The sequence below is a fragment of the Antrostomus carolinensis genome, unplaced genomic scaffold, assembly GCF_000700745.2.
Source record: "Antrostomus carolinensis isolate BGI_N321 unplaced genomic scaffold, ASM70074v2 scaffold6009, whole genome shotgun sequence".
In the NCBI taxonomy this organism is placed as follows: domain Eukaryota; kingdom Metazoa; phylum Chordata; class Aves; order Caprimulgiformes; family Caprimulgidae; genus Antrostomus; species Antrostomus carolinensis.
In genome coordinates this window covers 1-24,259 of record NW_010337744.1, presented here as the reverse complement: position 1 = coordinate 24,259, position 24,259 = coordinate 1, and the positions used below count along the sequence as shown (strand labels likewise).

Genomic DNA, 24,259 nt, shown 5'->3' with positions numbered 1-24,259 from the left:
CCTCTAGCCAGGGTCAACCCACCACAGTCACGCAAGTGCCGTGCAAGAGGTGAGGTTTTGATGGGCTTGAAGAGTCACAGTTTGTGGAGTGTAAATCATGGCCAGTCAGAAAAGCAGTCAGGAGACTCTTGTGCTGATCTTCCTTTAGCCTCAAGAAAGGCTGTTGTTGGCTGGCTGTTTGGCAGACGCACTTACATACATTTATGTATGTTATGCACTCTTAACACCACAGTATATCTCTACTGGGGAAGTAACGAGCTTTCATCACCACTATCAGGGCTCCATTACAAACATGTTCTTTGGTATGCTCAGCCTTCGCAGAGAAGGCTGCTACGCTGAAGGTTTCAAGCCAGCCATTACTAAATATTGTGTGTTGTGGTTGTTTAATTTGATTTCACAATTAATGACCTAATAATAGTTGCATCTAAACTGTTCTAGGACAATTAAGTCTCCAACTGTCCACTGGAATTCCATCTGATAAACCTGGGTTATTTCTGATATATGTCTGTCAAACTTGAAGATTTCCAGTGATGGTGACTCCTTCATCTCTCTAGGCAGTCTATTCCAATGCTTTGATGTCCTTATGACTAGAATGTTTCCTAATGTCTTACCTGAATCTACATTACTGTAATCTGAGCTTGGTACTTCTCACCCTGTCCACCCCCGAGATTGAGAACAGACTAGTTCCCTTCTGTAGCAAACTATGTGCTTGAAAATATTGTCATGCCCTGCCTCAGCCTTTTTGGTCTTATGGAACACAACCCTGTTCAAACATTTCTACAGGTCATTTTTATCTGGAGTTGAGTTTTTCATTTTGACTGCCTTCTTTTGGATTCTCTCCAGTTACCTTCATCTTTCTTGAAACCTAGCACCTGAACCTGGATATAAGGTCCTGTCTGAAGTCTTACCAGTGACAAGTTAAACAGGAAAGTTACTTCAAGAACTTTGTAGACTCCTGTCTGTAAGAATTTCATTATATTGTCAATATTTGTTGTTGTGGGTTTTTGAAATAGCACTGCATGGCTGGTGCTTATTTATACTGCACTATGGTCTCTAGAGGGTTTGTTTTGTTTTGTTTTGTTTTGTTTTGTTTTGTTTTTTTAGCACTACTACCTTAGTCAGTTCTTTCCCTTTCTGTACATGTACAGGTGGTTCTTCTCTTCCTATGCAGAATCTTGTACTTGTCTTATCTGAATTTCAGCAGTTTGTAGAGCATTTCTTTAAAATTTTTGTTTTTTTAGCACTACTACCTTAGTCAGCTGTTTCCCTTTCTGTACATGTACAGGTGATTCTTCTCTTCCTATGCAGAATCTTGCACTTGTCTTATCTGAATTTCAGCAGTTTTTAGAGCATTTCTTTAAAACAAAAGCATTGTTAAAAATTGACTGTCAATAATAATTTTTAATTCTAAGCCTGTCCTGCAACATAACTGCAGCCCTCATAACTCATGTTATATTGAGCTTTATTGAAGATATCTTTCTTCTGCCTCCAGGTTGTCAAGAGTACGCCAGCTGGTGCAGCTGTGATGAAGTCTAGGTGCCTCGCCTTAAGAATGCTGTGAGGCACCACCTATGCAGTCTGGGTGGCCCAGGCAAAAATGTTATTAAAGAAACTATAGTCTGTAAGCAAACCTCAGTCTCTTTTTCACTTGTGAGGCCATCTTGAGGTTATATGTGCTGAAGAAGGAAACTGGCCAAAAAAAAACACATTCTTGCTACTTGTTCCAGCACAAGCCTGAGTGCCACTAATCCAAGAATAATTAAACTGGGAATAGAGACAGACTGAGCTGCAGTTTGCTGAAGGTTGTCTAATCATAGAAACTTTAAAGGTCAATACTTTAAAAAAATTACTTATGGATTTATATATTGAACTTATAGCACTTCACTAGAACCTCACTTCCAGTACTTGGTTGCTTTCTGCTTTGGGAAAACCAAGCTTTTTAAGCTATATAAGACAGAGTGCCTTAAACACTTTGTTCAAGATTTTAAGTGGTTCAGGATTTCGGTGCTCTCAATTTTTGTCTGTTTCTTGGTAACCACACAGTAAAGAGCTGAAGTTATTTATGGTATATGTAATACCTAGGTCTGTGATTAGAGATAGTTTAGTGCATCCAGCAAAAAAGAAGTTAGACATCTCCTTTCAAGCTCTTGTAATTTGTTAATGATCAGAAAGCTCAGGAAAAATGCACAAAAATAATTTATTTAGATACATTGTCTTAAATCACCTTTCCTTCAAAAACATGAGTACAGTGGTTTTCTGGTCAGTCAATATCCTTTTACTGTTTACTATGATCCCCGATGTATCCTCTCTTTCCTCTTTTATCTTGTGGCAACAAAGGCCCAAAATAGTTCTGATGGAGGAATAATAAAGCATTTATTTGCAGAAAGAAAGAAGAAAAAAAGCTTCTCTGGTTAAATTCAGACATCTTGTGGGAGTTACATTTTAAAAATTACAGAAACATTTCAGGTTTGACATTTAATATCTACGAGTTTGGAAGAAGGCTGGTTCAGCTATTCCAACTACTCACCATACCTCTCTGAAAGCTGAGGTCGTCCCTGAGGATAGTTGAAGTCTAACACCAAGAACAGGTGATGTGTCCATTGAAAGCAGTTGCATATACACTGCATGGTGTGATGTTGTTTGCTTTCTCTTACTCTCATTTTCTCTGTGTTGCTTCTGGGAACTAAACTTGGATTTTATTTACAGTTCCTTCCTCTCTTTTGAGTTATCCATCACTGCCTTTTTTTTTTGGCCAGGAGGCCTTCCATGTCTTTCTTTATCTTCTTTTTCCCTTCTCTCCCATATGCTGTGCTTTCCAAAATCCAAAACTCAGGCTGCCTGGTCCTGAAGCCTTTTCTATTTTTATTCTAATTTCTCCTGTACAAGCCCAGATGTCACCCTTAGTTTGTCTTAAGTTTTCAGTTTCTCCCTTCAGGAAACAACTCTATTTCTAGCACATTGCTCTCACTTTCCCTGAATACTAAAAAAAAAAAAAAAAAAAAAAATCTAGTTCACTTCTGTATATGGTCTGAAGCCATTTGTCATGGACCAGCCATCTTCCTTCATTGATCTCTTGTTCTTTATATGTTTGTTAAATTTCAGTTTTCATGATTCAATTTTTATATGTGCTTTTTCTTATATCTTTTAGATTTTTCTTGTCAACAAGATACTTCTTGTTATTTCTTATTTTGTACTTTATTGTTTGGTGGTTATTCATACTGTGTGTCTATTTATTTGGTGATACCTATTTAATAGGTTTTCCATAGGTGGCTTATGCAATATCCTATTTCTTTACCGCACTCATTTATTTTAAATTAAGCACATGCATATTTCTAGAAAGTTAGTGCCACTTTTTATAGCTGTATCACACTAGAAAATCTGGTCTGATTTTCTGTCTTCTGTTTGCTGCATCTTTCATATTAGCTCTATTCCATTTCTCATCACCCTTAGAACAATTATTATTTAGGTTATTTTGCTACATGTGATTTAATGATCTAATCTGATGTCTTTTTTTCCCCCACTGCACTGTTATTTTGTGCAAAGGAACAGGAGGATTTTTTTACTTAATCTGTTTCATGTGATACAGAGCACAAATTCAACTCTTAGCAACATTATCAGAAATTTCAGCTGAAAAGAAAATTGGCAGACTTATCCATTGGAAGGCCTAGACCAAAATAACGAGGGGAAAAAATATAGGTCATATGGCCAGAATGTTTTTGGAGCTGTGCTGCAGTAGAAATCTTGGCTTAGCCTGAACTGACCCATGCTTGGCTACATCTCAAACTGTATGTCTTTGCCATTTTATAAGGGCTGAATACCGATTATTGAATTTAGTGGTGAATACTGACTGTTGAATTAGTGGCAAAACTTAAAAGAAATCAAGGTTCACCAACACCACAGAATACACAGTAGGAGTTTCCACGTTGACCTAGTTCTCATTTTAGTAAGGTCTGGCCACCACAGTGACTTTGTTGCATTTCCTTCATTAGTGTATTCTTTTAAGAAGGAGTAGGTCTCCTTCATTGTCTCTATACCCTGATGTGGATTTATTTAATTGTCCCAGATCCCAGTTCATTGACTTACATGGTCCCTCCTCATTTCAGGCTTTGTGGCCACACTGCCACTTTTGCTGTTTTTCATTAAACTACAGAAGATCAATTGTGGTAGGATATTTCTCCTAGCTGAAGCACAGGATTGTTTTTAAAACCATAGAGAATGGATTGCATTTTAAATGTTTAGGCAGGTTTTGACTGCAGAAGTGACCAAAATGACTGCCTGGGAGTGGGAACAAGCACAACCATGCTTAAAACCATGTTAAATAGTCATGGCTGATTTTTGCTGTAGATTAATCTCAATAGGCTAACATGTTTTCTATATTTGATAAGGCTGGTGTAAAGCGAGTTCTGAATCATCTTTAACACATCTCTAATAATTTTTCTAATTTAAACCTGGCTTGGGTGTACACTTTCTGATATATTTTTGTTGGAAAAATTTCCAATAATTTCTCCTGCTATCATGTTAACTACTTCTTGAGGAGACTTCCTATGCAAAACACACAATATGTATGCAGTGTGGCATGGTTTAAGGTTACTAAATATTCTGTTTACATTTTTTTTCTCTGTATAAGAAATATATCCTGCTTTGAAGTATTAGGTCTCTGTGCTTCTCAACAGTTTTTCTACTCTTCTTTTTTAAAATTAATTTAACAGTATATTTTTGGAAACCTTAAAATAAACCAGACTGGAATTACCCTTGATATAAGAAAGCACAATTCTTAATTAAGTCTGTGGGAGTTATGTGAGTTTACCCAAAGATTTAGTTTAGCTTCCCTGTTTTTTTTGGGAAACCAGCACACAGTGCTTCATTTTATGTTTGCAACAGCCAAGGCCTGGTTTTGGAGAGTTAAGGCTCTATGATGAGCTATTCCTAAGTATATGTTTTTTCAAAAGTGTATAGTTTTTATATGAAGATCAGTTAGTGCACATCATGGATTTGTTTGGTTTTCAGTGATAACTTTGTTTGGTAAATCCTGATTCTTGCTCTTTCTCACAATATTTACAAGACAATTTAAATGCTAGAAAGAGTTTGTCAAACCATCTGGCGTCCTCTGCAGTAAGAAACCCTGGCCCTGGCCCTGGAGGAAAAGCAAATGAGTGGTGTAGGAGAAACTAGTCAGCAGAACACTTGCATTCTACTTGTCTAACTGCATACACTAACCTGTAGTTTATGAAAGAGTGGGAGGTTACTTTTTAGAGATATTTTCCATGAATTCTAGAGGGATAGTTTTTTTCAGTGTGGAAAATGCTTCCTGCAAAACTGGAAAAACAACCATTTAATTTTTGTTAGGGAGCTTGATTTGTACACTAAAAGTGTAATCGAAGAAAACCTTTGCTTTGATCTGAATGCTGTACAAGGAGTATTAATATGAAGACTGTTTTCTTCAGAAGCTGCATTAATCTTCTGTAGTCGTGTTTTTCTTTTATCAGACAAGATTTTGAGGGCAACAGTGGCTGTTTGCTTCACTGGTAATATCAGACAAGCAAATAAATGTCTATCAGTTTCCTCCCTCTTGGGGAGTCAGCTGCTTTGCTGACTTTCCAAGCAAAGAAACTAATCTTCTTATGGAATTTATATAATTATCACACTGTCATCTCCATTGAAAAGTAAACAAGAATTGCTTTGTATAGATAATTCCTTTTTCCAAGTTTGTCACTGAGGAAGCAGAGCCTGATGAGGACATATAATGTATCCCTTAAGCTTTGCACAGAGCCTTGTGCAGGTAAAGTACTGGGAAATCACATACACTTGGTCTGAGCAATGAGCTGTGTGTATGTGAGAGAAGGGGAGAGACTGGAAAGAGGTCTGATAAGGGCATGTGAAATGCAACATCTTTGGAGTTTTTCTGGAAGCTGCCAACTTGAAGGAGCTGGTTTACTTTCAAGACTTGTAAATTCTCAAAGAGCACCTGTGCCGAGTTTCCTCATACCACTGATTCTGTTGACTAAAATAATCTTCTTTTGATGAGTTGATGTGAAATAATAATCTCATATAGCAAGCACTGGTGATGGTAGGTGCAGTAAGGAAATACAAATCAGGCTTTGGGGAGAAGAGGGAGAAGGGATGTCAGAATTATTTAATTTCATTACCAGTAACATTGAAAATTTTAGCGGATTAAGTCTCTGAGAAAATGATAAATAGAGCCAGCCTCAGGAACACAGGACGTTTCAGAAATTTTCAGATGTTTTGCAGGTTTTAAAGGGCCATTTTACACGGTTTTATGAAAGTAAATCAACTGTGTTGTTCTTGTGTGGTGGAAATTCTAAGGCATAATATATTCATGCTTCACACCGCAGAGCATGCTCGGTAGGTAAATAGATGTGTGATGTCAGTAAAGCAATTATCATGCAGATTAAAAATTGGCTAACTGATAGGTCTTGAATAAATGTATGTAGGGAATATTTGTCCAAATGCAGCATTTTTGTGAGGTCCTACAGGGATCTATAAGCTTATGGAGTGGATAGGAGTAATGACATTTGCTTTGGCAGCAATCTAGCTTGCTTGCTTGGTTGGAAATGTAAGCTTGTTTAAAAATGTGCATTTTAATATAGCAAAACTACAGGTAACATACAAAATCAGTGGTTGTACTTCACAGACCAGTAGTTGTGAAAACAACTTTGCTGTTGGAGTGGAGTTACAGCTGAACATAACTTGACCCACTGAGGCAGCGACTGAGATGTAACAGTGCTTGGGCTTATGCACCCTTTGATGTTAGATAGGACAAAATGTCAGACACATTAAAGTTGTTTCTAACATTTGTGTTGCTACTAGAACTGGGTGCCGGTCTGGGGACCGAGTATTTTTAAAGGCTGCTGGCAAATTAGAAGGGATTCAGAGGAGTTTCAGTAATGCTTAGAAAGCCAGCCTTACATCAAGGAACTGGTTTATCCAAGATAACTTTAAGGGTTTTGCTTAAGATCAACAAGTATCTTTATGAGGTAAGAGAGTAATGGGATCCATCTGTTCACATACACAGTAAAAATCAGGGGGAGTTGGGCGTGGGGAGAACTACTGCTGTTGTGACCTGTTCACTTCTAATCAGCCATTACTAGAGTGTCCCAGCCAGGTCAGCTCCACTATATAGAACTGCAAACATTTTTACTGGCTCATGTGACTGTCATGCTTGCCCAGTACTAAGGCAGATTTAGCTTGGCTAATTGTAGCTGAAAGGAAAAAATTAGTTTCTGTCTTGATGTTGTCTATAACTTTATTTTAGAATCTTAATATTCTAACCAATTTCTTCCCTCTGTTTTTATAGGGCACCAATGCCTCTGCTCTGGAAAAAGACATTGGCCCAGAGCAGTTTCCAATCAATGAACACTACTTTGGATTGGTCAATGTAAGTACCATTTTCGGTAGGCATCCATATACAGAACTATGGCTTTGATGTTACTTTACTTGAACTTTGTTTTGGGGGGTTTTTTTTGTTTCTTTTTTTTTTTTCCTCCCCCAATCCTGTTCCAAGGTAGGATTGTCTTTTTTTTGAAAAAGTACTGCTCACATTTCGATTTTAGGCAAAGTGGGTTGCAAAACTGTATCAGATGTTTGAATATAGCTTCATACTCTCCCCAGAGAAAAGAGTTTACTGTTCTATCAATGTTTCCAGGGATTAGAACTTGCATTTCAATAAAGCTAAAAGTCTATTTGAGCCATGAAATGTGAGGGAGGAAGAGATAGAAGTATGCACTATTCTAGGCACACCAACCTTCATTGGGAACTCTCTTAAGAGGAGCTTTTTTATGTGACTAAGGAGAGAAGGAGTGGGAAGGGTCTTCAATAATTTGTTTATTCCTATATAAATAATAATAGTAATTCTTTCTATTTAAAACGTAAGTCATTCTGCTACTGAGCAGTAAGATAGAGCCCAGCAAGAGTATATTAATACATGGAAACAAGCTTAACGACATCCACTACAATAAATATATCTCTTGCAAGTGGAAACTTTTACTTTGTATCCTAGTTAAGTTAGAACACCAGAGCTTTTTTCTGTGGAGTGTCAGGTGTGCGTGTGGAAATATATTCCTACAGCAGCTGCATGGCAAAAAGGCTGCTATGTGACAGGGGCACAGAAGCCAGAAGTTGAATGAAGCAACTAGTTTTATTGTGATGCACAGGGATTAAGATTGTTTTTAATTTTACATGGCAGTTTGGGAACACCTGCTACTGTAACTCCGTGCTGCAGGCATTGTATTTTTGCCGGCCGTTTCGGGAAAATGTATTATCATACAAGGCCCAACAGAAAAAGAAGGAAAATCTCTTGACTTGCCTGGCAGATCTTTTCCACAGTATTGCTACTCAGAAGAAGAAAGTTGGAGTTATTCCACCAAAGAAGTTCATATCAAGGTTACGAAAAGAGAATGGTAAGTGTAAAACTGGAACCCTCTTAGACATTCAGACATTGATCAGGAAAGTATAAATAAATATTGGGCAGTGTGGTTATATTAATTAGATGTTCAGGTTAGATTTGTAAATTGTTTTTAATACTTTTTGAGGGTTAGATATTAATATTTTAGTGTCTGTGTACATTACAGTATGCTTGAAATAGCAGTACCAGGTTTCATAAGTTCCCAGAGGTGCAGGAATTAATGTTTTCAGAGCATGGTGGGACAGACCACACTGTACAGTGAGCTAGGGCTGGAAATAGGGTGACATTATGCTGTAATTTTTTAATTAATTTTTTGTGGAATATGGCAGAAAGATACATTGAGGACAGTTGGCAGTATAGAAACTGTGCGACCTAGGAGTGCTACAGGCACCACAAGTCCAAAACACCTTGGAGGACAAGTAACTGTATGTATGTGGGGGTGTTCAGTGAACGATGTGTCAACTGCTGCTCCTGTTCTTAGAAGTGGTGGGCACAGACTTACTTTGTGAAGCATCAGACCCTTCTGGAGCATTAGGTTGGCAAGAGCATATGCCTGATCTTGTAGTAGTTCTGTCTAAGGGATACGGGGAACATCTTAAAATAAGGAAGCCTTCCACACAGCTCCATTTTGGCCCGGATCCATATCAATGTGGGTGGTATGCTCAGAAACAGGGCAGCTTTGAATGAGGAGACACAGTAAGAGTCAAACACCTGGAAGAAATTGCTTCCTGGTGACAGCATATAAATGAGCAGATTGTTCATTCGAGAGCAGGCATTTGAAAGTGTGACAAAGTTAACTCTGAGTCATCTGGTGATAAATGCCCCCACACTGTGATGGATCAGTTTTAGGGACTGGATCTTATGTTTTCAGTTTTTTTAAATTAAGGCCAGACTCAGTGTATATTAACCTGCTTATATCTCCAGGCTAGACACTGCGAAGCCGAAGGATCTGTGCAATATTTTCTAAGGAAATCCATGTGAGCTTTTCCAGGAGCAGAAGGATAAAAATACACATTTATTTGGAACAGATTCTTTTTTCTTTGACATGGTGGGCAAATTAAGCCTTCACTGGAGAAGTCTGTACTAGATTACCACTGGGATATTCTTCCCTCCTCTTGCAAACATTTCTTACTGAAAAGGACAAGTCTCTGTTCATCAGACTTGTGTGTGAAAAATTAGCTTTGCTAGATGGTGTTATTACTATTTGTGGTGGGTTAACCTTGGCTGGCTGCCAGGTGCCCCCCAAGCCTGTCTCTCACTCCCCTCCTCAGTAGGACAAAGGGAGAAAATAAGATGAAAAAAACACATGTGTTGAGATAAAGGCAGTTAAATAAAAAAAAAAAAAAAAAAGAAAAAAAAAGAAAAAAAAAAAGGGAAGGCAAGCAAAGCAAAACCAAAGGAGATTTATTCTCTGCCTCCCATCAGCAGGCAATTTCTGGCCAGTCCCTGGGAAGCAGGGCCTTGATATGCACAGGAGTTGCTTCAAAAGACAAATTTCTTAATAATTAATTCCCCCTCCTCCTCCTTTTTCTTAGCTTTTATTTCTGAACACCAAGTCACATGGTATGGAATATCCCTTCAGTCAGTTTGGGTCAGCTGTCCCAGCTATGTCCCCTCCCCACCCCCAGCTTACCAGCCTTTGGCAGAGGAGGGGAGGATTTGGAGAGACAGCCTTGATGCTGTGTGAGCACTGTTCAGCAATAGCCAAGACACTGGTGTGTTATCAACACCGTTCTAGCCACACATACAAAGCACAGCACTGTATGGGCTGCTATGAGGAAAGGTAACTCCATCCCAGCCACAGTACACTAGTATGGGTCAGCATCCAATGTCATCAGTTTCCTCAGCCATGTGTCTAACTGTCCAAAGTCTGTGATGTTCCTAAGTGTCTGAAGGACTTGGAATATATGGGTGGAAGTCAGTGTTGCCTAAAGTTAGGCATCTAGTCTAAGGAATTAGTTTAGGGTAGGTCACCCTCTTGCTTTCTTCATTGACTGTAGTGGGAGACTACACAACCAACTCCAAAGAGTAACTTTTCAGATAGCTAAAGTTAGATGAGATGAAGCCTTCCCCCAAAACAGCTTCACTGAAGCCAGTGTGATTGCAAAACTGCTGTTCTTTGGCATGGTTTTAAATACTTTGTGGAGCGAGGGCTAGTACATGTATTTGGAAAGGTATAATGAATTTAGTTTGCTTTCTTGAAGGAAAGGATATACTCAGCTTTAGAAATCTCAACTCTCTTCTTCACAGATCTCTTTGACAACTACATGCAGCAGGATGCACATGAGTTTTTAAATTACCTGCTCAACACCATTGCAGACATTTTGCAAGAGGAGAAGAAACAGGAAAAGCAAAACGGGAAACTGAAGAACGGCAACATGAATGAACCTGAAGAGAACAATAAACAAGAACTCACCTGGGTGCATGAGATTTTTCAGGGAACACTGACTAACGAAACTAGATGTTTGAACTGTGAAACCGTAAGCATTGGGATAGATTTTTTTTGTTGTTGTTGTTGTCCATTAATAGATAGATACATTTTATATATATAAATGTATGAATCTTTTCAGACATCTGAGAATTGTGGATATTCCTGTAGACTTTACTTCTTGAAGTGAGTATATTCTTTTCTAAAAATTTATTTTTCTAAGCATTACTTGGCTAACCTATGTCAAGTCTTGCTGTCCTAATACATATCTTTAGTTTAAAACCTTGATAGTTAATCAATACCCTTCGTTATTACTGTAACTTTGGGAGAAGATATTCACATAATTATGCCATGAATAAGTGAAATGTTAAGATGAATTTGTATTAGTTCAATCCTAAGAATGTGACTAGCATTCAGAGTGTTTGTTATTAACAAACCATAAGTTTTCTTTTATCTCCCTAGTACTTTCTAGAAGATGCTGTCAGTTTGAAGTCTCTTATGTTTGAAATATGGGTAAAAAATTAGTTTTAGTTAGGAAACCTGATTGCAAGTCTATAAATTTCTGTGGTTTTCAATCACATGCTTCTAATTAAAGGGAGAAGAAATTAAATATATATATATCTATCTATCTATCTATCTCACTGTGAGGTTGTTATGTGAAAGAGTAACACAGACAGGAAAAAAGTCTTTTTTGGGGAGAGCAGTGACACTGACTTTCCAAAAAGGTTGGAATTAACCTCACCTAACCTTTGCTTTGTAAAAGGTGAGTGTCAAGGATGAACCAGTTTTCTCTGCTCCTTCTGTAGATGACGGAGATTGCAAAGGAGCTCCTGCAAGAAGCTCCCTCTATCTGTCTCTAGGCTGTTTCACGATACAGAAAGTTTTAAGCAGTATCAGGTATTCTGCTTTGTACAGCTTGTCCTGGCTCCATGACAACAGCTCTATGAGCTGTTGCAATTATTGGTGCAGCAATGCTGTGAACTGGGCCAGCAAACTGATCTGGCCTAAGAATAACGTATTTTTAACTCACACCAGTACTGCTACCAAGGACTTCCTCTAAAGAAAATGCAACTTTAGATTATCTGCGTTAAGATGGGAGAAGGTACCCAGAGAAGGTATCTTCAGACAGCAAGCTGAGATTAAATATCTAACTTCAGACAGCTGAAGTTAGGTGAGATAAACCATGTCCAGGTCCTATTAATGTGTAAAAGAACATATTGTGATATTTCTAATCATAAAGAATAGCTTTGTACTCCAAGAAAATACAAATCCTCCAAGAATTTGGGTCAGGGTGGGTGGGGGGCAAGAGATACAGTAATAGTTAACATGAAAGAAGGGATTGGACCAAGTTTAGAACAAGACTGTATAAGTGAAAACACGAGAGAGAGATTGAAAATTATTTCTTTAATGTATTTAAATTATAAAAACCCAAGTAATAATTGCAAGTTAAAATAAGTGAAGGGGTAGAATTCTTTTATAACTGACAAGCTTCTTTAAATGGTTGTGTGTCCTAATTCTAATTATTCATTCACACAAACTGTACTGAAGTCAGGATGTATCCTTGGGTAACAGCAAAACTGCACAGTACCCTATTTGTAATTCAGAGTGACCAAGCTTTATGGAAAACAAGCATCTACATTGCAGCACTAGGTATTGCTTCTGTAGGAAGGCTTGTGTATAGCTTCATGTGAGTGCAGAAATACTGTATACTACTCAGGATACTTTTCCAGTTTGTTTTTCTTGTATTATTGTATCTTGAAATCTTTGGGAAATAGTAAAATGGATTAAAAGATGTTCCTTTGCTAAAATATTAATATGTAGTGCATGAAGAATCGTTCAGATTCCAGCAATTCTTATTCTCACTTACAAAGAGCGCAGTTTGAATCTGGTTTTCCAGCTACCTGTAGATTTGGTCTGTATTATTCTAGCTCCAACTAGCTCTTCTTCCCCTTTCAGTAAACATTTGATGTGCTGAAATCAGTAACAGAATTCCTAGCTTCTTTGTGGTATTCAGATGAAACACTAATCTTGCCAATGACTTTTCCAAGTATTTAAACTCTTTCTTGATACACAGTGTGTCTGTCTAGTTCCAGCTGTAGAGACACAATGTCCTCTGAAGCGTTGTTGCTCTATCTCTCAAATTCTAGCTGTATGTTTATACTGCAGTTGATTGCTGCCAGTTTTGCGGTTTCCTGTCCCCTGTGGGTCAAATAATTTCTCAGGTTGGATTTTTGTTTGAAGAACTGCTGCTGTATTGTAATTGGTGCAGGTTATGCCTCTGTACATCTTTCATAATATCAAAGTTAATTCTGCTAAAGATGTTCCTCTGGATTCAGGACTGATATGGGCTGCACTCACCATGTATATAGGATCCCTGACATAATGCAAAGATGAGCTGAAAGTAGTACATAACTTTCATATCCACAGAATTGCAGAAATCTGAGCATGAGGAACTTGTGTTGGAACAATGGATTCAACTTCTCACTGAAGTTCTTGATTTGAACTTCACTATCCTATCATTTTATTTAGTTATTCTAAGGAAATGCAGTCATAGGAGGCAAAATATGGAGTGTTCATGCAGCATTTTATAAACAGAAATGGTTGCTATGAATATGAATAAATTCATGTGCAGTAAATAATTCTGCAATCTTTTTAACTCAGTTGAAGTATTACAACAATTAGCCTATTGGATTTTTCTTTTTTTACTTCATCTTCAGGATGTGAAAAATCATTTTCAAAGCAAAAATCAAGATCTGTCATTTTGAAGACTCTTGGGGTTACTATTTTAAAATAAAAACTATTAGAATTTTTCTGCTTTTGCGAAATCAAAATGATTTTGCAAAATACTATCAGTTTGCCATTTTTACTTTTAATATTTTTATTTTTTTTAATCAAAATTATTGACCAGGAACAATATTCAGTGGAGAAACACAGCTATGTCAACAAGAAATGTAAAGCCAGCCTTTTGAATGATCCCTGGAGAGAAAGCATAACATGGTTAAACATCACATTTCTTAACAGTTTCTTATTTGGAAAATATCTTCATTGCATCCTTAATAGTGTAAATAATTATGTGGGGCATAAACTGTAATTATGTAGTGTAATATATTACACAAAGGGCAAATAAGTTCCAGTAAAATAAGAAACTAAGATGTAAACAGCATTAGAGGTAGGGTGTTTTACTAAGTCTCTGTTTTACATGTATATTTTTTGCAACAGGTTAGTAGCAAAGATGAAGATTTTCTTGACCTTTCTGTTGATGTGGAGCAGAACACTTCAATTACACACTGTCTAAGGTAAATGAAAGCATCTCTTTGACAGATAGCCTGTCTGACTTTGCTAAATTTTCTAACTCTGGTAAATACAGAAAAGAGAAGTAGAATAACATCGGGTTTTGAGCTTTTCCTAAGCAGAAGAAAAAGCCCGTAAACTGAATGTTTTCTCTAATGACAAAATATACATTAATTACTTTGTTTTACTCATTTTCTCTTTCAATGTATGTGTTTGAAAGGGAAAAAAATCATCTCTTGGGGAAAATAATTGATTGCCTTGTTATCTGGAAGAACTGCTGCAGTATAATTGGCTTCAAAGGGATTTAAGTGTGCTTATCTTTAAGCTTCTACTCAAGTGCTTTGTTGATTAGGACATATGAGCATATTAAAAGTTAAGAGTGTGCTTGCAGAATGAGTGCTAGAGTCCCTGGAGGGCAAAAGATTTCAAAAGTCTACTTTTCTGCCACAGAAGTTTCTTATTCTGTGCCTCATCCTAAACTTATGGGGAGAAAGCTTTCATTCTAAGTTTCAGTTTTGCTCCTAGTACACTTTTAACTATTAAACAAATACTTCAGAGATCACAGTAATTTTCAGACTTGCTTAGATGATTATTCTAAGAGATTTAAAATATCTGGAGTTCTGGCATTGATACAATAAACCTATACCTGGATTTAAGACAATACAATAAACCTATACCTGGATTTAAGACAATACATTGCTGCTCTAAAGTTATGATTATCAATTGGTCAAATTACTCTTTCAAGGTCCAAAATTGCTACTAAGTTTGAAATTGCATTTAAGTTATTCTGGAATGCCTAGGAAGGGCTGTATCACCCCAAGCTGACAAAAAGAGAAAGCATATGAGGTACTAACCATTTCCTGAGTCAGAAGGCAGTGATTTCTCTGTGGACACCACAAATAGACCAAGTAACTTCTGTTACATTTTAAAGTCCTAGATCTAGTAAGTTTTTTCCTTCTCAACTTCTGTTTGGTCACCGGTAGGATACTGTAGCAGTCCTTAGCCCTCAAGTAGTCCACACTGCAGTAACTTGCCTCATTTTAAAAGGTGAGCAAACAGAAGAGCAGCTTAGGAAAGGAGTGCATTTTAAAATTTTTTTCTGTTATCAATTTGTCTGTTCATGGTCACTGATAACTGACTCAATATTGGTACTATAGGCTTTAGTTTGCACACTTCTAAGTTCTTCCCTGTAGCAGCTCCTTTGAACTTGTTTTTGTCAGCATTAATTACCTTTCCCAATGGTGTTCAAAGTAAATTTGAAGGAGGTCAATTGGAGGCTGAAATGTGCACCTTCTGAGGTTCTTTCTAGTCTGTATTGTTATTTGGTTCTATGATATACAGTTACTGGAGACTGAGCACTGACTTTTTGTTACAGCTTGGTCTACTGAACTTGATAGAAAGTGCTGCTGTAGCTAACTTAGCATCTGTCCTTTGGCTTTCTCCAACTTTTCATTTTATTTCTTGGTTGTTAAGCTTCCTGGAAATGTTTTGTTTGGAAAGGCCATTTTATGCAAAGGCACAGAGTACTTCAGTAAAAATACCAATAACTTTCTACTACTGAACAGTCAGTGGCTGTAGTTTAGGATGTGAAAAAGCTGCACCTGCACTAGTGCAAGCAACAGGTGAATGATGGAGTTGAAAGGGACCCCAAGAGGTTAATCTCTACCTCCACCTCAGATTGGGTGCTTGTCCAACCTGTTCCAAAAGATCTCTTAGCATTAGTAGCTCGATTGCCTATCCCAATTCTTCCTGTTCTTACTACTAACAAGTAACATGAATCTTTGTTTCAGTTCAACCCATTTCTACTTGCCCTGTGTACTCTGGACATAAACCAGGGGTTGTTCACCCTTCTCTTAGCAGCAGTCTTTTGCATACAGGAAGAGTGTCATCACTTGCTTTTTTAAGTTAAACAGCTTAAGGTCACTCAACCTTCCCTTCACAGGCCATCTTCTCTAGATCTCTGCTGGTGTTCATTATTCTTCAGCCTTCTCTCCAACTGGACTTCTCTCTTGAACTCTGTCTTTCTTGAAGTGTTGTTGCTAAAATTAGGCACAATATTCTAGTAGAGATCTACACAGTCCTGAGAAGAATGGATGCCCTTAATATAAACAATAAATATAAATAATATAAATTTGTTTATACATCCCAGTCTACTTTCTGCCTTCACTCCAACAGCATGACATGCATTTTGAAGACCACACATCATTCCTTTTGGAAATAAAGGGAAGCAAAATCCCAGTTTTTCTTTTCATAGGGCAAGAGATTCAGGTTGACAACTGCTTTACTGTGTCTTTACAGCTTTAAGTGCTACTGCATTTAAAAGATAAATTAAAGAAAAATTATGCAAGATAGCACTTAAATAGAGTGAATTTCTTTGCCACTGCAACTGAATGTTATTTTTAGTCATTTCTGTAGCTTTCAGACTGAAAAGGCCCTAGTGTACATAAGAGATCCAAAGAATACAAGCCTCTGGCATCAGGATAGACAATCAGGCCTGAAGCAATAGAAGTTTAATAACAAATATAGTACATACCAATTATTTTTATTTCCATATTTTATTTTATTATTTTTATTTTATTATTTTTATTATCTATTGTTATATTTTATTTTTAATTATTTTAGATCCATATTTTTTATTTTTACTTCGTAAGTTGAGGGGAATGTCTCTCAACTTATCAAGTATTTGCATATTTCTCCAGCTTTCACTGATGTAATTCCCATAGCGATCAACTAATAATTTAAAATGTTAGATATTATTGGTTTCAGAATAATTAATACATTTTAAAAGCAGAAGCTTTTTGAGTTTAGTTCATTTTCATGGGAGGCTTGGCATAGAACAAACTACTATCTAACAAATTTCTACCATCTATACATGCTTCTTCATGTTAGAAAAATTTTATTTCCATTGATTCACTTTGAGGTGGGAAGGAAACAAACTAATTCCACAGATGTGTTTATTTGCTTTAAATTGAGACTTTAGACTTTGAACATAAACATCAGACTCTTTCTTTAATAGAAGACCCAAAACTTACACAAGCACATTCTGCTGAATCTTGCATCATTATATTCCCCACACATATAACCCATCTCTAATATCTTCTAAAATTTTCATCTCTTCACTTATGATGGTAAACCTGAAAGGTTACCATGTTTTTCAGAGGAACTGTCTGAATTCAGTTAATTTTGTCTTTAAATTTAAATGTGAAATCAGATATTTGAGATCAGTGTTTACTACTGAAGCAAATCCTTTCCAGTCATCATGCTTTATTTTCCTTTTAGATAAAGAAATATACTCATGATCAAAGTTTTGTTGCAACTTACATTTCAAGAGATGTGATTTGTCCTAAATTTCAGCACTCTCTGATCAAATTAAGACCATATAAAGAAAAAAAAACTAGTAAAAACATTCTCAGTTAGTATAAATACTATTCAGTCGAATGAAGTGCCTCTCTGTCATGCTCTGTCAACCTTAAAGAACTTACTTAAAACTTGAAAATGAAAAATTCCCCCTTTTTATGAAGTTATGTAAATAACTTCTAATACCTATGTCCTGGCAATCTATAATAGAGTCTTCAGCTCTACAATCAACCTCTCTGGCGATGATGCAAGGAAGAAACAATCACCCAGGATCCTCCTTTTGCCTTTGTAAGATTATTCTGGTGCTGCCTACTGTGAGAGCAGGCTGAACTTGCAGACGGTGCAGCTTCAGCCTCTGTGCATGTGAACTGCAATGGTAGAATGGGTCTGAGTGTGTCTAGAGTTCAAAAGTCTGTTTGTTAGGTACAATGTAGGTGCAATGAACGGGACAGTTCTGTACTTCAGATATATCTATTTAAGGCACAAAGTCACAAGAAAACCTGTGTGCCTTAAGTGGAAGATAGGTGCTTATGTCTGCATTTACAGTTCTCAAAATACCTGCCTAGCTGCAATGTAACACTAGAGGTGAAAAAAATTACTGTCATTTTTTTTACAGTTAAATTTTTTTCGGTAAAAATCCAAATCATATCAGCACTGTGGCTTCCAACAAATCTTTTTTGTGAACTGAGTGACACTATCAAACCAGCTTCTCTCTCTTCAAACACTCAATCCAGAATTCTCTGCCTCTCTCATTTCAAAAGCTCAATCCAGAAACATTTCCAAGCATATTTACTTGATCAGGTTTTAAAAAACCTTCTAAACTAGCTGCCATTTTCCTTTCCTTGTACAACAAGCATGTACAATCAAATAACTTCTGGATGACAGTTCAAGAGGCTAGAGGATGCAGAAAACTGAATTAAATACCTTCTATGTATGAGGATTCAAACCTATCTTACAGATGAACACCATAACATGTTAACTATTTGAAGATAATGGAAGTGCACTTGAAGTTGTTCCATTCTGCAAATAATTTAAAAAGGGACTGGATGGATTGAGCAGCTAAATCCAAGTCTAGGCAGCACCTTGGATATAGTCTCCTGGTCTCTTACATGTCTTGAGATACCTGACCCTCCACCTGTATCATATGGAGAGCTTCAGCTCCTAATATGGGGCTGTCATAGGACAAGGCTGTCATAGGTCAAGGCTGTCATAGGAGCCAGATACCTTAAGTCCCTTTGCAAACCCCAGAAGAGTTACTTTAGATGTTCTAGAAAACTGGAGTCAGTGAAGAGAAGATTTCATCCAGTGTCTTCTTAGGATTCCAGTTCATCAGCTCAAGTGGGGCAGAAAGTGTTACAATCCTTTAAGAACTGATACATGTATTTGTTTACAGAGACTTCAGTAACACAGAGACATTATGTAGTGAACAGAAATACTACTGTGAAACTTGCTGCAGTAAACAGGAGGCACAGAAAAGGTAAGTGAAGAGCAAGCTATTTCACCATGTCCCTTCTGGGCTTTGACAAACCTCCTCCTTCTTGATATTTATTGTGTTTAGGTACCTAGAAGTCTTACACCCCAACCCCAACCAGAGAACCTACAGAGAGATTCAAAGCTATTACGTGTGTCTTAGTCTAGAAGCTACTGCTAGTTGACTGCTGTTACTTACAAAGTGCTTTTATAATGCAAAACTTTACTCATTAAGGAAAGACAGAATGGCTTTGAACTGATCAGGTCTTTATCATATGCATTTTAATGATTTCACAGGATGAGAGTGAAAAAACTGCCAATGATTCTTGCCTTACACCTCAAGAGATTCAAGTATATGGAGCAATTGCACAGGTATACTAAGCTGTCTTACCGTGTAGTATTTCCTCTGGAGTTACGTCTCTTCAACACATCTGGCGATGCCGTCAACTTAGATCGGATGTACGACTTGGTAGCTGTTGTTGTTCACTGTGGAAGGTAAAATACTTTAATGTGTACCTCAAGCTGTTGCCAGACATTTGCCAAGGGCAGAGGCATGCCTGACAAAATGTGAGGAGACTGGGAGGGAGGACATAAACCCTGCTGCTATACCAACTTGCCTGTGTCTTGGTCTGAACCTCTTAGCCACCCTCCCTCATAGTAAATCTGAATTTCTTTAAAAAATAATGTCTCAGGCCTCCAGAAGTCATATGGTTGGCTTAAATTAATGGAGCTGTCTCCTTCCTCATCAGCCCTCTTAGAAAGCTTGAGAGACAGGACTCTGTGAGGGCCAGACACTGCTAGCACGTAGGCCTTACAACAGATTGCCTTCGTATCCTGTCAAGGCAATGAAAATGCTAGCTGTAACAAAGCTTCTCACATATGGGGTATTATCACATATACAAAAAAAAAAGAAAAAAAGAAAAAAGAAAAAAAAGAAAAAAGAAAAAAAGAAAAATCTTTGGGGGTCTAGGAATACAAACTGTTCTCCTTCTTCTCAAAGGCTGTATGTAACTAAACATTCAGGGTTGATGCCAAACAATTTTCCCTCTTAAACTTAGTCCATAATGTTTTTAAAATATATGCAATAGTTGATGCCTGCCATGAGCAAATTGTTAAGTGTTCTACAGGTTAATTTGCAAATGGTCACAGCACAGATGAAAACACACTTAGCTTTCAACTGATGAAGTCTATGCAACAAGTCACCAAAAAGGTGAAAGGAGTAAATGTCTACTGTACCACCAGGGATGGGTTTACTATGTTCTTCACAACATTTAGTTATAATTCAGTCTGCTTGCATATAGAAATGTGACTTATCAAAATGGACTCAATAGCATCTTCTAATAGTTTGGAGTTTGTGTTTTTGTTTTGCTTTCTAGTGGACCGAATCGGGGGCATTATATTACTATTGTGAAAAGTCATGGATTTTGGCTCTTGTTTGATGATGACATTGTAGAGGTCAGTATGCTAAAGGTCATGAGCACAACTTTTGTGTTTATGTTCTCTTCTCTATTTGTGGTTAAAATTCTCCTCCAGGTCTGTGTATAGATTACTGGCCTGCAAAGCCACAGTTTGGTTGTAATGTGACATTTAGCTCAACTCTTTTAGGAATTAAGATTACAAACAAAATTATTAATCCTGTAGTTCTTACTCTGTCAGTGTCAAAGGGGGTTGTTTTATTTCAGAGCAACATCAAACATTTTTAATATCAGACTTCAAGGGCTTAATTTGGAATGATTTATGCATCTAATAAAATTAATTTAATTCATTAAAATGTAAAATATCCAGGAACTATGTTGCAATCCTTGGCAATATCACTTGGAAAAATTGGACTGGGTAAAGCTAGCACTGCTGTAGAATTTTAATTTTTGAACAATTTGGGAAGTTACAAGAAAGTCTGGGTTCTGTAGTCAAGGTTGGCCTGAATGTAAATTAGAGCAGAATCTGGCCCACAGCTATTACAGATTCTGTCTAAGTATTCTGCAATTCATTCCTCAGCAAACCCTTTATGTCATTGTGGCACCCTGGCAAAACTGAGATCTTGAGTCTTATTTCCCAGCAACAAATCCAATAGCAAAAAGTTGGATAGGGCATGTCCTGAAGAGGGTTTCTGTAAATTTCAGAAAGATGGGGTCACATGGCCACATTTATATGTTTTAATAGTATTCACTACTGCATTCCAGTTATTGGAAAAATCCTAATTCAGTTAGGTTCACTGAGACAAGCATTCCTGTTGACTTCCATGAGTGAAACCAGTAGGGCTTAACCCTGAACATTACCCTTTCACTGCTTAATTTGCAAACAGAATTAACTTATTGCTACACTGTAACAAATAAGCAAATTTGTCTTTTGTGTTTATAAAGTCATTTGATCCATGTTTGCTATTTATTTTACCTAACAGCACATTGAATTTTTTATTTATTTTGCAGAAAATAGATGCTCAAGCTATTGAAGAATTCTATGGTCTGACCTCTGATATATCAAAAAACTCAGAGTCTGGCTATATTTTATTCTATCAGTCAAGAGAGTGACTTGGCAAATGGTGACAAGAATGCTACACACAAAAGAAGGTGATGGCCCCCCTTAACTGACTTTTACACAGACCACATCTTGTATGGTTGAACAATGATACACTCTGTCTCCTATTAAATGGTCTATGTGCTACTGATTATAACCGTCCATTTTTGACATGCTGAACTTTGTTGGGGGGGGGGGTTGGTTTTACTTTTTAAGTCTGATTAAAGAGATACTTGCAGTCAGATTTTAGTGAAATTTATATGGACTAATATTTACAGATAATAAGATCTGGACATCAACTGTTAAACCCAATCCAGCTAGAGTAGTATTTTATATGGAAGTGTTCATTGCATTTAGGGCAAAATTGTTTAAAACTTTCTAAATGGCTTTGGGGTATGTTGATTTACAAACCATTCCTTTAAATATATCCTGACATATACTTACCCATTTTAGGTGTAAGGCAAAAAATCTGTTTCATGATGATTGCAATTGTGGTTGTATAGGGGATTTTTTTACATGTTTCTCTGCTGCAAAAAAATATATTCTTCCAAAATCATTTAAGCTTTTTGTTGCTAAAAACTTTCAGTGCGTAGCCTCAGGTCTAAAATTCTTATAGAGGGATTTAAATGAGAATGGAACTAAGTAATTCTGTATGTCCAGTCAGTTTGTTTATCATGAGATGATAGTACAGATGAGGTGAGATTTCAGAATTTACAGAGCAGTGGAATAAAGGGAGCAAGATGACATGTATGACACAGAGATAGATTTCAGAATTTACAGAGCAGTGGAATAAATCCCTTTATGACATGTATGACACAGAGATGACATGTATGACACAGAGATAAATTACATTTATAGAGATTAAGCTTATCTTTCTGTTAAAATGATATCATAGGTATCATGTTTACCTAATTGAGTTTGCAAAGACTGCAATACTGCTCACGTATAACATAGCCATCAGGACTGAAATTGCACAGTCCTTTTAAATAAGTGTTGTTCATACAATACATAGGACACAGCTTGATCCTGCAATTTTCTGAATATCTGCAGGTCCCATTTTAATTTCTCAAGACAGAGTACATTTCTTAGCAACATAACACAATACATAATAATCATTGGTTTACACACACTGTCACGTATATATAATCTCTAACATTTTGGCCATGTTTGACAGTATTTGGGTCACCACAGAAACAGATAGGGCTCTGGGATGTCTGATTTTAAAAATGTCAAAAGCCTTAGTGCAAAAGGTTTAGTTTGTGGTTTTATTGGGTGGATTTGGCTGACACTAGTTATGCACTGGCTAATAAAATTGCTGAACTCACATACTGGAATTTGGCAAAGAATGAATGTAGAAGAAAGTATCAATAGGGTATGAGAAAGGATCGATGGCAGGTTAAGGCAGTGGTAACACTGGGTAACTACTTTGCTTGGTTTGTGACTTTCATTCCATTATACAGTTCTTGAACTTCAGTAGCCAAATTCCTATTCCAATGAAGCCAACAGCAAAAAACACTCTTGTCTTCAGAGGGACTGGCAGCTGGTTCTGGTATTTACAAGGAAATATTCTCATCTCACAAAATTTATTTCTACCTTTTGTATTTCATTCTCTCTCATTAAGTATTTATTAGACAATGTTACTTTTGGTCCTTTTCTTTCTTTATAGCCGACAGACCATTTCAAGAATTGGCTTTTGAAGTTCAGCTAAATCTTATATTTTAATCCTCTGTAGGAAAGAGAATAACCTTTTTCATTGCAATCTGCTGTGATAGTGAAATATCTTTTGCTAAAACATGGTGAAAATGAAGTACTAGCTTCTACTGTAACATTAATTGAAGTTCAGTTGGCTTTATCAATGGTCATTCTGTAAACTAAGTAAATGTGGCACTTTACACTGAATGAGAAGCAGAAGTGGACTTTTCATCTAACAATATTTGTGATTTATCATGTTATTATACTGATACAAGAAGAGACAAACATAACTGGGATGTAGCTCTAGTTCTTTTATTGATAGAATTAAGTGTTCTGTCTCTGACACAGAAGACAGACATCTTACAGGAGAATTCAACTCTCACTGAGGCACAGGAGCTTTTCCATCGAAAAATCGCTCTTTAATGGATTTATTCAGAATCTGAATTTCCATATAAAAATATAATAATCCCTTGCCTTCTAAAATGGGTAAGGTTGCCTTGTGAATGAAGTCACTTTCTAAGATCAGCATTAACCACTGCTGGTCCAAAGGTCTGTACCTCACAGTTTACCACTGAACATTCTTAGGGTATTCTTCAATTTTAAAACAGGCCACAAAAAGATATCCTTAAGTTATCGTTTGAACGTTTAGAACTCAAGTTTATACAAAAAGTAACTTTTAATAAAAATAATTTTAAAATAAGTTCAATTTTAGGAATTTTTTCTATTTTTCAATTGACTTATCTGAAAATTGATTTTTTAAATGTTAATAATATGAATTAACATTTAAATGCTAAAGTACAGGATAATAATCTTTGGTTTTCTCAAGCTGCAAAACAGCTCTAGGTTGTACAACATACAGATAATTGCAGTATGTTATTGAGAGTAAAATTACTAAAATAAGCCTTTTCATAAAGTATGAAAAAACAGTTATATACATGCTAGCCCATGAAAGAATCACAGCACAGTTATCACACCAGTCCAGCATCAGTAGCCTGACATCAGCTCTGAAAAACTATGGAATACTCACTTCATGCTACCACCAGCTAAACTAAGGAGCATGTTCTTTTGATTAAAAAAAAAAAAAA

At 36.7% G+C, this 24,259-nt stretch overlaps 1 protein-coding gene across 1 annotated transcript; it reads left to right on the top strand.

Annotated features, from left to right (window-relative positions):
* Window positions 1-4,627: 4,627 nt before the first annotated feature.
* LOC104519122 (ubiquitin carboxyl-terminal hydrolase 46) lies at window positions 4,628-21,633 on the top strand (the record flags this gene model as incomplete). The annotated part of the gene is made up of 9 exons (XM_010175275.1): window positions 4,628-4,646; window positions 7,316-7,396; window positions 8,204-8,417; window positions 10,673-10,902; window positions 14,070-14,146; window positions 18,892-18,975; window positions 19,266-19,463; window positions 20,345-20,423; window positions 21,395-21,633. Coding segments are annotated over 9 exons (1,084 nt in total), but the record flags the coding sequence as incomplete, so codon positions are not given.
* Window positions 21,634-24,259: the final 2,626 nt, after the last annotated feature.